We start from the raw sequence: 13,511 nt of genomic DNA on the forward strand, positions 1-13,511 counted from the left end.
TTGAAAATGTATGCAAGTCCAATGTCTCACCAACAGTTATGTCTGTTTACAGCTTTACCTCCCGTGTGCACCCCTGTGTGTTCTAAGTATGCCACCTGTAAAGAGAACAGCATGTGTGAATGCAATCTGCATTATGAAGGGGATGGGATAACATGTACAGGTGAGTTCCCCTACTGCTTGTGTTTAGCACTTGATAGAAGATGCAATAATTTGGCCAACTACTGGCTTTCCCTGAGGGCTGAGGAAGAGCAATGAACTAAGAGTGGGTGGGTTATATGTCCCGGTCCTAGCCATTAACTCCCTCCCAGAAGCCAAGGACAGAAAAGTAAATCTGCTTAACTCTTCATAGGATTATAGACTTAGAATTGGAAACTAGGGGCAGCTAGGTGGTGCAGTGGATAGAGCAGTGGCCCTGGATTCAGGAGGACATGAGTTCAAATCCAACCTCACACACTTGACACTTACTAGCTGTGTGACCCTGGGCAAGTCACTTAACCCCAACTGCCTCACCAAAAAAAAAAATTTGGAAAAAAAAAACCATCAGAATTGGAAACTACCTTGAGTTCAACTAGTCCAACTGCCTCATTTTATAAATGAAAATACTAAGGAGGCTGTGACTTGTCCAAGGTCACAGAACTAAGATAATCAATTTAAAGCTGGAAAGATGAAGATAATGAAGCCCCATAGTGATTTTGCCCAAGGTCACAAAGGTAGACTTAGCCACCTTTTCCCCTTCCCAGAGAACAGCCCTGGAGGAAGAGGGGGACTGTTTAGGCTGGTCCTTTGTATCCAATCTCCTGTGAACCTCCATAAGGACTTGTTGTTTGTTCTTCATTCTCCAAGAGGATCGATGACCTCTTGAGGGTAATGCCTTGACTTGTACATGAGCTGGATCTAAGTGAGGCAGAGCTGCACAGAGTCATCAGCCTCACTCTCTCCTCTGAGAACATCTCCCATACATCTTTGCATCAGCTACAGCGCTCAGCCCAGCGCCTTACACAGAGTAGGAACTGGATCCATCTTTGTTGGATAAAATTGTATAAACCGAGTCACCAATGGCTTTCTCTCAGAATTTCACAGTTGCATATCCATGACCACCCCAGAAATACTAGGAATTCCTTGACCAGAGTAGAGCTCCCAATGGAAACATCAAAAGAAATAATTCAAAGCTTCTCAGGAATGTCCATTGTTGGGGCTGGGCTGGGTTGTAGCTCTCCTTTCCTCTACTCTCCTGGTACAAAGTCCAACTTACACAATTGTGTCTTCGATCCTACAGTTGTGGATTATTGCAAGCAAAACAATGGGGGCTGTGCAAAGGTTGCCAAGTGTTCCCAGGTGGGCACGAAGGTGACCTGCAGCTGCCAAAAAGGCTACAAGGGAGACGGGTACATCTGCAATGCTGTGGACCCCTGTGCAGATGGGCTCAATGGAGGGTGTCACGAACATGCAGTTTGTACCATGACGGGGCCGGTGAGTTTCCTGCCCCTATTCTAGCTTGTCTTACACCTAGAGCTCATACTCTGAAAAGAATCAACTCATTTTACTGGGGTGGAAGGCAGATCCCAATCTATGGTTTGAGCAGTAGAGGGAACCCCAGGTATGAAATAAATCCCTCCACCAATGCAGATGGAAACTCATCTGAGGTTTATAAGTGAGAGGTTGTGACTTGCCTAGCATCACAGAATGGTTTGGTCAGGATTTGAATCTAGATCTTAGTAGGTTCCACTGTTTCCTAAACCATTCTCTTATCTATATTCAAATTGTGAGCATGAGTTTCCTCATTTGATAAGGGGGGTGGGGGTGGAGGGTAGACTACGTGGCTTCTAAGGTCTCTCCCAGCTCTTTATGATCTTATGATTATGGATAAATAAATATATGGATGAGGAGATGGATGGATTGATGGATGGATGGGTGGGTAGATGGATGGATGGATAGCTAGGTGGATAGACAGAGCATTTATTAAGCACTTACTATGTACCATGCACTGTGCTAAGTTCTAGAGATACAACTGCAAAAGCAAAGCCAGTCCTTCCCCTCAGGAAGCTTGCATTCCAGCACATAAAAGGAGACTGGGAAGGGGTGTATACATGAGGTAACATGGTCAAGAAATGGTGGCCCAAGGTTCCAAGTAAAATGAAGCAAAATTTGGCCAATAAGAGCCCAACCTGGCCCAGGGCCAAGGTCGTAGTGAGAGGTGGACAGGAAGGGAATGAGGAGGATGGCTGGGGTTCATCAGACATGGTTTGGAAATGGAGGCTTGATTTGTGATAAGAAGCTTCCTCTCTGAGTCTATAAATATACTCTGTCCTGGGTAGGATGGGGGATAGGTATAGGGGATGATTTCACCGCTGCATTTTTTTCTTCCCCCAACAGGGCAAGCACAGGTGTGAATGCAAAAGCCACTACGTGGGCGATGGATTGGACTGTGTGGTAGAGCAGCTCCCCATCGATCGATGCCTACAGGACAACGGGCAATGCCATGCAGATGCCAATTGTGCCGACCTCCACTTCCAGGGTAAGTGTTCTGGAAGCCTGTGGGGCAAGAGATAAGAGAAGCCACTATGCCCACAGAACTCTTAGATTAAGGATCCATACAGATGTTACCAGAGTCTGGTGCCCAGGGAAAGCAGCTTGAAATGCCCTCAGATCAACACATTTCGTTGTTCTGGTGGGTAGGGGAGGTAGATGACCTTGAGACACTGCTCCATTGGGAAGACAGGGAAACCTTGGAATAGTGAGAGGTTGCCGCTGGAGAGATTGAGATCAGGGCAGGAAGGAACCCACTTGAGAGTACAAGCAACCAGCAATGGGGAGATGGGAGGGAGAGCCCCCATCTGGTCACTTCCTACTTCACCTAATGGAGTAGCTAACTGGCACAATGCCCCTGGAGTTGGGAAGACCTGAGTTCCAATGTGACCTCAGAAACTTCCTAGCTGTGTGACCCTGGGCAAGTCACTTAACTCCAATCACCATAAAACATCCAAGGCCATCTCCAGTCATCCTGATGTATATCTTGCCACTGGACCCAGATGGCTCTGGAGAAGAGAGTGAGGTTGGTGACCTGGCACAGCCCTCCCTCACTTAAATCCAATTCACCACAAGTCATGACATCACTCAACGTCATGGTCCTCTTCAGGAACAATGGACAAACAACAACAATTTTGGTCATTACCCTCCTTATAATGGCTCTACAATTTACCATCATTATATATGATGCATAGCATCAAACAGTCTAGACTTTCCATATTTATTTTTATTATGATGATGGGGAAGATGAGGGAGGGGATAACTGATGATGTTGATAAGATGTATTTTATACTGATAAACAGCTCTATCAAATGCCTACTATCTCACAAGTACTTATCAAGGCATTAGTGGGGAGCCAAGACGTGTTCTCTGCCTTCAAGTGCCTGACAGTTCTGGTTGGGTGGAGAAAACGAGCACATATGAAGTATGGTTGAATAAAATCATAGAATTTAGAACTGGAAGGAACCTTAAAGACCATATAGTCTAATCCTCTCATTTCTAGAGATGCAGATGCTAAACCATGGAGAGGCTGAGTGACTTGCCTAAGGTATGGGGTCATAAGTATCTGAGGGGAGATTTGAACCCAGGTCCTCTGACCTAGAGAGCCAGAGATCCTTCCCCTTTTTTCTGTGATTTCCTCGGTATAAGCTCCCCCTGAGGAAATCCCCTCTACAGAAAAAGCAGATCAACCTATGGAATGTCGGCTACTTGAGAGCAGGTGTTGTTTCAAATGTATCCCTGGATCCCCACAGCCTTGCACAAGCGCCCGATTTAGAGTAGATGCTTAATAAATATTTGTTTGAGTCGAAGCTTATAAACAACTAAAGTTATATAAAGTAAGTGGTAGAATTCTTCCTCTCCCCAGATCCCTTTTGACACTCTTATACTTGTCACAAATGCCCACCTTCCAGTAGTGAGGTCATTCAGGAAGAAGAATCCAGGGGAGATGCATCCCAAGGCATGACCAGAGCTGATCCTAGCCTTGACTCCCCCAAAGCCTGTTCCAACTGTTCCCTGCTAAAAAGCTTCCTCCGCTTCCATCCCATTAAAGTGTGTGTGTGGGGGAAGGTCAGACATAGTATAATCCTAGATGTGTCATTTCCCCCTGTTAGAACACAGGTCTCAGTACAGTGCTTTGTATGTGCTTACAAAGGCTTTTCCATTTCTTCATTCCTTCATCAAAGGTTTAGAGCTACAAGTGACTTTAGAAAGTCATCTAGTCAAACCATTTTGTTTTACAGAAAAGGAAACCAAGACCCGCAGACCAGAAAGGCCTTCCTTCTGCTCAGATCACACTCAGGAAGGACTTTAGGGTTTTCTAATCCAATCTCATTTTGCATATGAGTAAACTGAGGCCTTAGAGAGAGGAAGGGACTCAATCAAGGACACAGTTAGAGGGAAGCAGCATGGCACAGGGGTATGTTTTGGACTTGAATTCAAGGGCCTGGATTCAAGTCTTACCTTTCCCACTTATTACTCATGTGACTATTGACAAATCACTTTACCACTCTGGCCTCATCATTAAAATCACCTGTGAGGTCGCTTCCGGTTCTAAATCTATGATCTTATCATTTTAAATGGAAGAATCAGGATTCAAACCCAGGTCCTCTGACTCCAAACACATCACCATTTGCCTCTCAGTAAACGTGTTTTCTTCTTCTTCCTTCAGATGCAACTGTTGGAGTCTTTCACTTACACTCTCCCCGAGGCCAGTACAAGTTGACCTTTGATGAAGCCAAAGAAATGTGCACTAAGGAAGAAGCCACCATGGCCACCTACATCCAGCTCTCCTATGCCCAGAAGGTTAGTGATCAGCCTGGGAATACAGCACATACACACGTTAGGTCTTGGGTATGAGGGGACAAAACAGAAGATGGGGGAGATTCTGCTTAGCGGCTAGGAATGGACACAACATTACGTCCTCTCTCTGGGACAAGGCACAATAAAGACTGAAAATTGATATGTAAGAGCTGGATACCATAGCAAACAGAATTCCCCACTCCCCCTTAACCCTTCTCAGTACAGTGTTGCTGCTCAGTCGTTTTCCAGTCATGTCTGACTCTTCATGACCCCATTTGGGGTCTTCTTGGCAAAGATACTGGAGGACTTTGTCATTTCTTTCTCCAGTTCATTTTACAGAAGAGGAAACTGAGGGAAACAGGGAGAAGTAACTTGCCCAGGGGTCATATAGCTAGTGTCTGAAGCCAGGTTTGAATTTAGGTCCACCTGACTCCCACTGGGTCACCTAGCCATAGGACAATACCTAGTCAAGTAAGAAATGGGATTCTCTTCTTCCTAACTTTAGCTGCCTTGATAAGTTTTTTTTTTAATTTTTTTTTTTTTTAGTGAGGCAATTGGGGTTAAGTGACTTGCCCAGGGTCACACAGCTAGTAAGTGTTAAGTGTCTGAGGCTGGATTTGAACTCAGGTACTCCTGAATCCAGGGCCAGTGCTCTATCCACTGTGCCACCTAGCTGCCCCCTTGATAAGTTTTTAATAGATTATAAGACTAATATCAGGGCAGCTAGGTGGCACAGTGGATAGAGCACCAGCTCTGGAGTCAGGAGGATTTGAGTTCAAATCCAGCCTCAGACCCGTGACACTTACTAGCTGTGTGACCCTGGGCAAGTCACTTAATCCCAATTGCCTCACCAAAAAAAAAAAATTTGAAAAAAAAAAAAAAAAAGACTAAAATCTATGTCAGCCCTAGAAGTAACACAAAATCAGCTGATTCACACTAATGTGTAAACAACTTCTAGGAGAGCCTTTTCTGAAGCAGGTTTTGAAAGGGGTGGGAGAATTTAAATATCCAGGGCACAACACTGCAACTCCATAAGGGCTGCAAGGGTACCCAGCCCTCACAGTGTTTTGTTCCTTAAATCCCTTTTAACAAAAAAAAATGTGCAGGGAACCCCTAAATTCACGTTTATCAAGATGCCATCCAAACAAAGGTAATTATTTTATTTTGAATCTCCACAATTTGGGTTATCTGTACCCTTCTTGTGGAATGCGGATTGTATAACACATTTATTCACTGGATAGTCACTGATCACCTACACTGTAAGAGGAAGCCATGGCATTGTGGATAAAGGGCCCATCTCAGAGCCAGGAAGAACTGGGTTCAGGTCCCCACACACACACCTTTAACCCATACCAGCTTTGTGACCCTGGGCAAATGACTTAACCTCTCAGTGTTCTGAATAACTCAATGAGACTATTAGTTTCAGGGAAGGTGCTGATGTGGTGAATGAGACTTCCTTGTCAGAAGCTTCCTATGTCAGTAAGATCACAGGTCTGGTCTTGAAATAGGAGGGAGGGAGGAAGGAAGAAGAGACAGAAAGAAAAATACAGACAGACAGACCATGTTGGTCATATTAATAGGGTCTGGAGACACAAAGAAAAAAAATGGTCCTCACTCTTGCCATCTCCCAGAAAGCATTTGGTGCTTGAAATTTCATTGTTTTATGGATGATTTAAACCAGATTCCTCATTGCCCAAGGTGCCCTGGGCAAGGTCTCAAGTTCACACTTAAAATTTAGTCACTAAGCCTCAAGGTCTTTACTTATCTTTCTGGGTAATATCAGGAGAGGGAAAAACCACATCATTTGCCAAGGACCATTAACTAATAAACCCAGAGAGGTAAACAGATGTCAGTGACAGCACCGATTGCATTTATTACTAGGGCAGTTTAAGTAAACATGATTTGGCCAAGGTATAAATTTACCCAAAGTCACAGAACAGCAGAAAGACCTTTCTGGGTTTTAAATCCCAGTTTTATGTGCTCCTTGAATAATTCTGAGCAAGTCATTTCAGCGACGTGACTGAGTCTCTTGGTCTCCCTCTTTAAAATGGATGAGAGGGGTTCTAAAGTCCCTCCTAGTTCTTGGTCCTATGAATGAGTCAACAGCACCAAGAAGAGGGTGACAATGAGAGCAAAATCCCTGTGGTTAGTTTATCTTACCCCCTGTGTAGTATGGAAGGGAGAATAAACAAGAAAATGTCACAGATTTAGCAACTTTTGGAAGCTTCCCTGCCCCTTCCCTTTAATTTCATTTTGATTTGTGATAACAGAACAAAAATCATCATTGTTGCCAATATCGGCTATCGTTCTTCAATGGAATAAGTGTTAGGGAGGTGAGCTGTGAACTCTCATTCCCCATTTCTGGATGTCTTTGGCTCTTTTGACCTTGTCATTGGCTGTAGCCTTGCTTGCTGGGTGGCCCTTTGGTATATAGCCTAGGTAAAAGAATGACCTTGGTTAAATTCACATACTATTTCAGGATTTCATCACTTGTTATGTATGACATAGGCCTCCTTTGGCAGTCAGTCTTATGATGTCTATGGACCCCCTTCTCAGAATAATTTATAAAGCATAAAGATATACAGGATTATAAAGAAAACCAATTATGTTGAAATAGAGTTATCAGAGGGTTTTTTGGTTTTGGTTTTGGTTTTTTGGTGAGGCAATTGGGGTTAAGTGACTTGCCCAGGATCACACAGTTAGTAAGTGTCTGGGGCTAGATTTGAACTCCTGACTCCAGGGGCGGTACTCTATCCACTGTGCCACCTAGCTGCCCCCAGAGTATTTTTTTAAAAACTTCACAAGCCCCAAATTAAGAACCTTTATCATATAGGTTGGAGCCTTTTAAAGAATATGTCAGGAATATTGCTAATCCAGAAGAAGCCTCACAAATGTACATTTCCTGCATGGACAGGGAGAAACTCCTAAGTGAGGGGATAGTCTTTGTGGCTGCGTTAGAAATAGCAAAGATTTATTAGATTATAGGGTAAAGCAGAGTATTTATAATTCTCTCCACTCTCTCACAGCTCCCGCCTTTGTTCATCTTCATCACATCTGGCCCAAACTGTTGCAGCACCTTCCTAATTCATCTCCCTTTCTAAAGTCTCTCCCCTCCCCAATCCATCCTCTGCTGTCAAAGTGATTTTCCTAAAGCACAGATCAAATCATGTCACTCCCCTGCTAAATAATCTTCTGTGACTCCCTAGCACCTCTAGGATCAAATACAGTCTCCTCTGTTTGGCATTTAAAGTCCTTCCCAATTTGACTCCTAGCTATCTTTCCAGCCTTGTTTTCTATCTCTCCCCTTCTCGGGTCCAGCCAAACTGGCCCTCTCCCTGTTCTGCTCATAGTACACTTCTCCCATTTTCATTCTTTTGTACAACCCAACCCCTACCTATGTTGTTTCCCCCTTACCTCTACTCTTAGAATCCCTAGTTTCCTGCAAAGCTCACCTCTCGGACATCACCTCCTTCCTACAAGAGACTTTTCTGGATACCCCTAGTTTCTAATGCCTCCCCTCACTACCCAAATTATCTTTATTTTGTATATGTTGTAAATCTGTGGACACATTGTTTCCCAATAGAATGTAAGCCCCCTGAGGGGAGGGATTGTTTCATTTTTGTCCTAGCACAATTTATGGCATGTAGTAGGTGTTTAACAGAGGCTTATTGATTGATTTACAGCCATTCTAAAAGGGGAAGAGGGGGGTCATCATAGGGGCTTACCTTTAGTTACAGGTAAACTATTCAAACTTTCCATGGGCTGGAGTCCACTTTTTAACAATGAGTCACCTTTGAGACCTTACTTATCCATCCCAAATGTTAACATTGTCATGCACAGGGTGCTATGTTATATAACGGATGTACACGAATAGAAACAAACAGCTTACATTCCACTGGGGGGAGATTGATCAGGAAATGACTATAGTATAAAGAAGTTTGGAGAGGATTGAAGTCTTCAAAGGAAGGGGCTGTGTTCAGGCTGAGCCTTGGAAGAAAACAAGGCTTCTGAGAGGCAGTAGTGAGAAGCGAGAACATGCCAGGCATGGGGGGGGGGGGGTAATTGATCACACTGTGCTCAAGAAAGCAATGACCCTCTGTGATGTCACACCCAATGAGGACTTTTCTTGAAAGTGAGTAAGAGAAGCAGTTTCTTCCAGTGGCTCTGGAACATGGGAGAGAATGTCAGAATTTTACGGTTTGTTTTTAGTTTTGTAGAACTTTTTGTTCTTTATCATAAGGGATGGCTTTGGGAGAGAGAGATACAGTAAGCAATGGAAATGATGGGGGGAAAAACAAAAAAATAGCAACAAAACTGATTTTTAAAAAAAGAAAAAAGAAAGTAACTCATGTGCTGGGGCTCTTGTACTGTAGTGGCTAATAGCATGAGCTAATAAGCACTAGGCTTGGATCATTGCTGGAATGTGGTCTGTACCCTGAGGTAGAAAAGGAAGGAGTGGGCTGGCTGTTCTCAGATCGTGCTATTTCCCCCCCCCTTCCTCTCTTTGTCTCCCCCCCCCCTCCATTCCTTCCCTCCTTCCACCACAGGCTATGAAAAAAAATATGACATCTCAGCACAGAAATTGGCATGGTACTTTTGAACATAAAAATATAATAATAATGTGAAATGTATTCCCAGTCAGCATCTTTCCATCTTAGCTCATCCTTGGCATGCAGGGGGCAGTTTCACACCGGCTGTTTTTAAAGCGCTGGGAGACATTTGCAGAAAATGCAGTTAATGGCTTTCTACCTGATGGGAAGCTTATGATTCTCCCTGCGGCCTCATGTGTGCCAGCAAAAATAAGCTCTGCAGTCAGGGGGTATCACGTTCCCATTGTGACACTTAGAAACACTAGGAGCAGGGGGAGAGAGCGAACGAACATCACCTGATGAACCAATGACCTTTGACAAACCTCCACTCCCCCGAAGGACCATTCACAGGTTACAAGTGACCGAATCCATTTTAGAATTTCCTCTTTTCCAGAAAATATTTCCCTAGCACGAAACCCCAAAGAATCATGGATTTAGTGTTGGAGGGACCTTAGATGTCATCTGATCATTGTACAGATGAGAAAACTAAGGCATCAGAGTGATTTGGCCCAAGTCATGGAGATAGGGAGAGGGCTTGGATCTATGCTTTCACCGATAGAGGGAGCTCTCAGAAAGAGGCTTCCTCTACCAGAACAAGTTAGCACCTTCTCAGCAAGTTATAGTCTTAGAGAGATGCTTAGACCAGGGCTTCTTAAACTTTTTCCACTCACAATCCTTTTTTTGCCCAAGAAATTTTTATACATTTTACTGTTGCCAAATTTTTCACAACCCCCAAATTGTTACACAACTCCATTTGGGGTCGAGACCCACAGTTCAAGAGGCTGGGGCTTAGACCATGGAGGTAGAGTGACTTGCCCAGGGTCACACAGGCAGTATGTGTCAGAAGCATGGCTCCAACCTACAGTTCTCTAAAGCCAGCTCCTTCTCATACTGGTCTCAAAATCAAATGACCAAGAGGGAGTAGCAAAACTAGGATTTTTTTTTTAATTTTACTTTTTTCTTTCATTTAAAAACATTTGAGTTTCAAATTCTTTCTCCCTCCTGCCTTTCTCCCATCCATTGAGAAAGTAAGCAATATATCACTGATACATGTGGAGTCATGCAAAACATATTTCCATAGTAGCCATGTTGCAAATATTAATGAAGGGAAAAAGGGATGCTTCAGTCTGCATTCAGATGATGATAAACTCCTTAGATCTCTCTCTCTCTCTCTCTTGAAAGTGAATAGTCTTTTTCTTCGTGGGTCCTTTGGATTGTCTTGGATCACTCCATTGATCAAAGTAATTTACATTTGATCATCGCAGAAAGAGGATTCAGAACGAGGTCTTCCAACTCCAAAGCCAGCACTCATTCTATTGAACCATAGTATGAGACACAAGAATAACCCGCTCAGAATATATAGCAAACAGCAAAGCTGGGGGCTGGGATTTCACTTTAGTGACAAGGAAGTTGGTGGGTTTTTTTTTTTTTACCTTTTTCTTTCTTTATATCTTTCTCTTCTTTTTTTCTCTTTCCTTCCTTCCTTTTTTTTTTTCTTGTCTTTCTTTATGGCGCTCTGGCTCTCGCCCAGGCTAGACATGCATAAGCCCTTCATGCGCTGAATTCCAACAGGGATCAGCACAGAAGCCTTAACCTGTTTAGATTTTCCTCCCTGGGCCAGTCTAACCCTCCTTCAGTGGCCTTGCACTCCTGGGGGAAGCCCGTATTTTTTCAGACACCTCTTCTGCAAAGCCTGCTGCAGCTCTGAGTTCCGGTCCTCCACCAGCCTCCCTCCCAAGAGACAGAAATCACAGGCATGCTGCCAATCTCAAAATCCTTGCTTAAGACCTGTTTTTACCATCTTAGCTGTTGTCCAAAAAGCTCAGCGAGGCATGACCGTGACTGAGCCCTTGGTAAACACGATTGTCAGAAAGGAGGAGTTGAGCCGCTTGTGGCCTGCTGGGAAGATGCCAGAGGGATGAGTCAACAAGCAAACTGCTCTCTGCACTGATAAACAGGAGGGCTTTGTGCTACCTAACTAGTCTAACTTGGACAGGGTGGACTGCAAATAGTAACACTGTCTGGCTGCCCTCAAATCCACCACCATCTGGCAGCCAGAAATGGGGCTAAATGACCTTTAAGTTCCTTGAGAAAACAGAACGGTTTGATTCTTTGCATGCTGAGTCCTTAGCTCAGTGCCTGGTATACAGTAGTCATTTAATCAATGCTTATTGGTTGACTGATCTGATTGGGAAATTATTGGGCGGGGGGGGGGGGGGGGGGGGGGAGGAGATACTGGGAAAAAAAAAAGCAAATGAATTAATTTCACCTCCGCCAGGTGAGCAGGAGCTTCATTTCTGACAGCAGCTGTCTCCATCTTTTTGTAGGCCAAGTACCATCTCTGTTCAGCAGGTTGGCTCAATGATGGGAGGGTGGCCTATCCGACGGCTTACTCCTCCCAGAACTGTGGCTCGGGCTTCGTTGGTATTGTGGATTATGGGCCAAGGCGCAATAAAAGCGAACGGTGGGATGTCTTCTGCTACCGAGTGAAGGGTAAGAACACCAGTTCAATCTCAAGTTATGGAGTATGGTACTCCCAGAATGGTCAAGGATATCTCTGACATCCTGGCCTCAGGAAACAGCTTGTTGGCATGTCATTCCCTGCCCTGGGAAGGGGGTGGGAGTGGGCAGAAATGTCTCAAGCTTCCCAGTGACTCACTGGGAACCTTGTGACCTCTAGATGTGAACTGTACCTGTAAGGTGGGCTACGTGGGAGACGGCTTCGCTTGTAGCGGCAACCTCCTGCAGGTTCTGATGTCCTTCCCCTCCCTGGCAAACTTCCTATCGGTAAGTATGAGGAGTAGCAATAGTCAGCTCCTTTCTTTGGTCCCATGGTGGGAATAACAGTGGGGAAGATGCTGGGTTTGGAGTCAGGAGGCTGGGGTTCTAAGCCGTGGCTTGGCCGCTTCATAGGCGTGAGATCTTATACAAATCACACTAGGATACTGTGCTAAGAACCCTGTACAACCTGATCCTCCCCTTGGCTGTAAGACATTTTCGTTGGCCATCCCTCAATGCCTGGTACTCTGTCCCTCCTCACCTCACCTCCTAGCTTCTCTGGCTTTCTTCGAGTCTCAGCGAAAGACCTGTCTTCTGAAAGAAGCCTCTTCCCGTCTCCTTTATCATCCTGCCCACTTCTGTTGATCATCTTGGGTTTATCCCGTGTATAGCTTGTTGGTAGTTGTCTGCACATTTTCTCCCCATTAGACTGTGAGCTCCTTAAGGTCAGAGCCTCTCGCTTGACATGGTGTAGGTTAGGGTTAGTGCTTAATAGAAGCTTGTTGGCTAACTGATTTCACTATGCTCCCTTGGTAGAGCTACAGGGATTTCACTTTAGTAACAAGGGGTCACTAATGTCACTGACCCTCAGCATCCCCACTGCCATGTGCTCTAGCTTGGCTTTGTTTATTTGGGGTTTTTTGGAGGCAATCAGGGTTAAGTGACTTCCCAGGATTACACAGCTAGTAAGTGTTTGAGGCTGGATTTGAATTCAGACTCCAGGGCCAGTGCACTATTCACTGGGTACCTTGGGTTTATCCAAGGTGTAAACTATATTGAAATGCCACATGGTCAAATTCAGTCTTGTATAGTGTCTCTACACAGTACCTCTCATGGGATAAATGCTTAATAAATGATTGTTGACTGAATCATGGGCTTCTAAGAACCCCCAATTTCTGTGTCAGGGAGAGATGGGGGCATTTCAGGGTGACCTAGGACAGGGGATATTATGACAGTGTTGAGGCAGAAGGAAAGCTAGGCAACAGGGGACAGACAACAGGGGATCCAGGATCAAGGTAAGAGCAAAGCCCAAAATTAGGAGAGTTGGGGCACTTTTGCTCAAAGACCAATGGGGTCAGGCAGCTAGGTGGCACAGTGGATAAAGTATCGGCCCTGGATTCAGGAGGACCCGAGTTCAAATCTGGCCTCAGACACTTGACACTTAGTAGCTGTGTGACCCTGGGCAAGTCACTTAACCCTCACTGCCCTGAAAAAAAAAAAATAGACCAGTGGGGTCCTTCTAACTGATCTCAAACAAGTGTTGGCCATAATACAACCGTAGGCTGCTGGGTGGCGCCATAATGCACATGGCCTAGA

At 44.7% G+C, this 13,511-nt stretch overlaps 1 protein-coding gene across 1 annotated transcript in view; it reads left to right on the plus strand.

Annotated features, from left to right (window-relative positions):
* The window catches only part of STAB2 (stabilin 2), a 173,128-nt gene that overhangs the window by 146,609 nt on the left and 13,008 nt on the right, over positions 1 to 13,511 (plus strand). Inside the window, exons 58-63 of the mRNA XM_043969353.1 lie at positions 53 to 160; positions 1,277 to 1,470; positions 2,374 to 2,515; positions 4,697 to 4,830; positions 11,744 to 11,909; positions 12,097 to 12,203. Of these exons, the coding sequence (XP_043825288.1) occupies positions 53 to 160; positions 1,277 to 1,470; positions 2,374 to 2,515; positions 4,697 to 4,830; positions 11,744 to 11,909; positions 12,097 to 12,203 (851 nt within the window). The remainder of the gene's footprint in view (positions 1 to 52; positions 161 to 1,276; positions 1,471 to 2,373; positions 2,516 to 4,696; positions 4,831 to 11,743; positions 11,910 to 12,096; positions 12,204 to 13,511) is intronic.

Source organism: Dromiciops gliroides, chromosome 5 (genome assembly GCF_019393635.1).
Source record: "Dromiciops gliroides isolate mDroGli1 chromosome 5, mDroGli1.pri, whole genome shotgun sequence".
Lineage (NCBI taxonomy): Eukaryota > Metazoa > Chordata > Mammalia > Microbiotheria > Microbiotheriidae > Dromiciops > Dromiciops gliroides.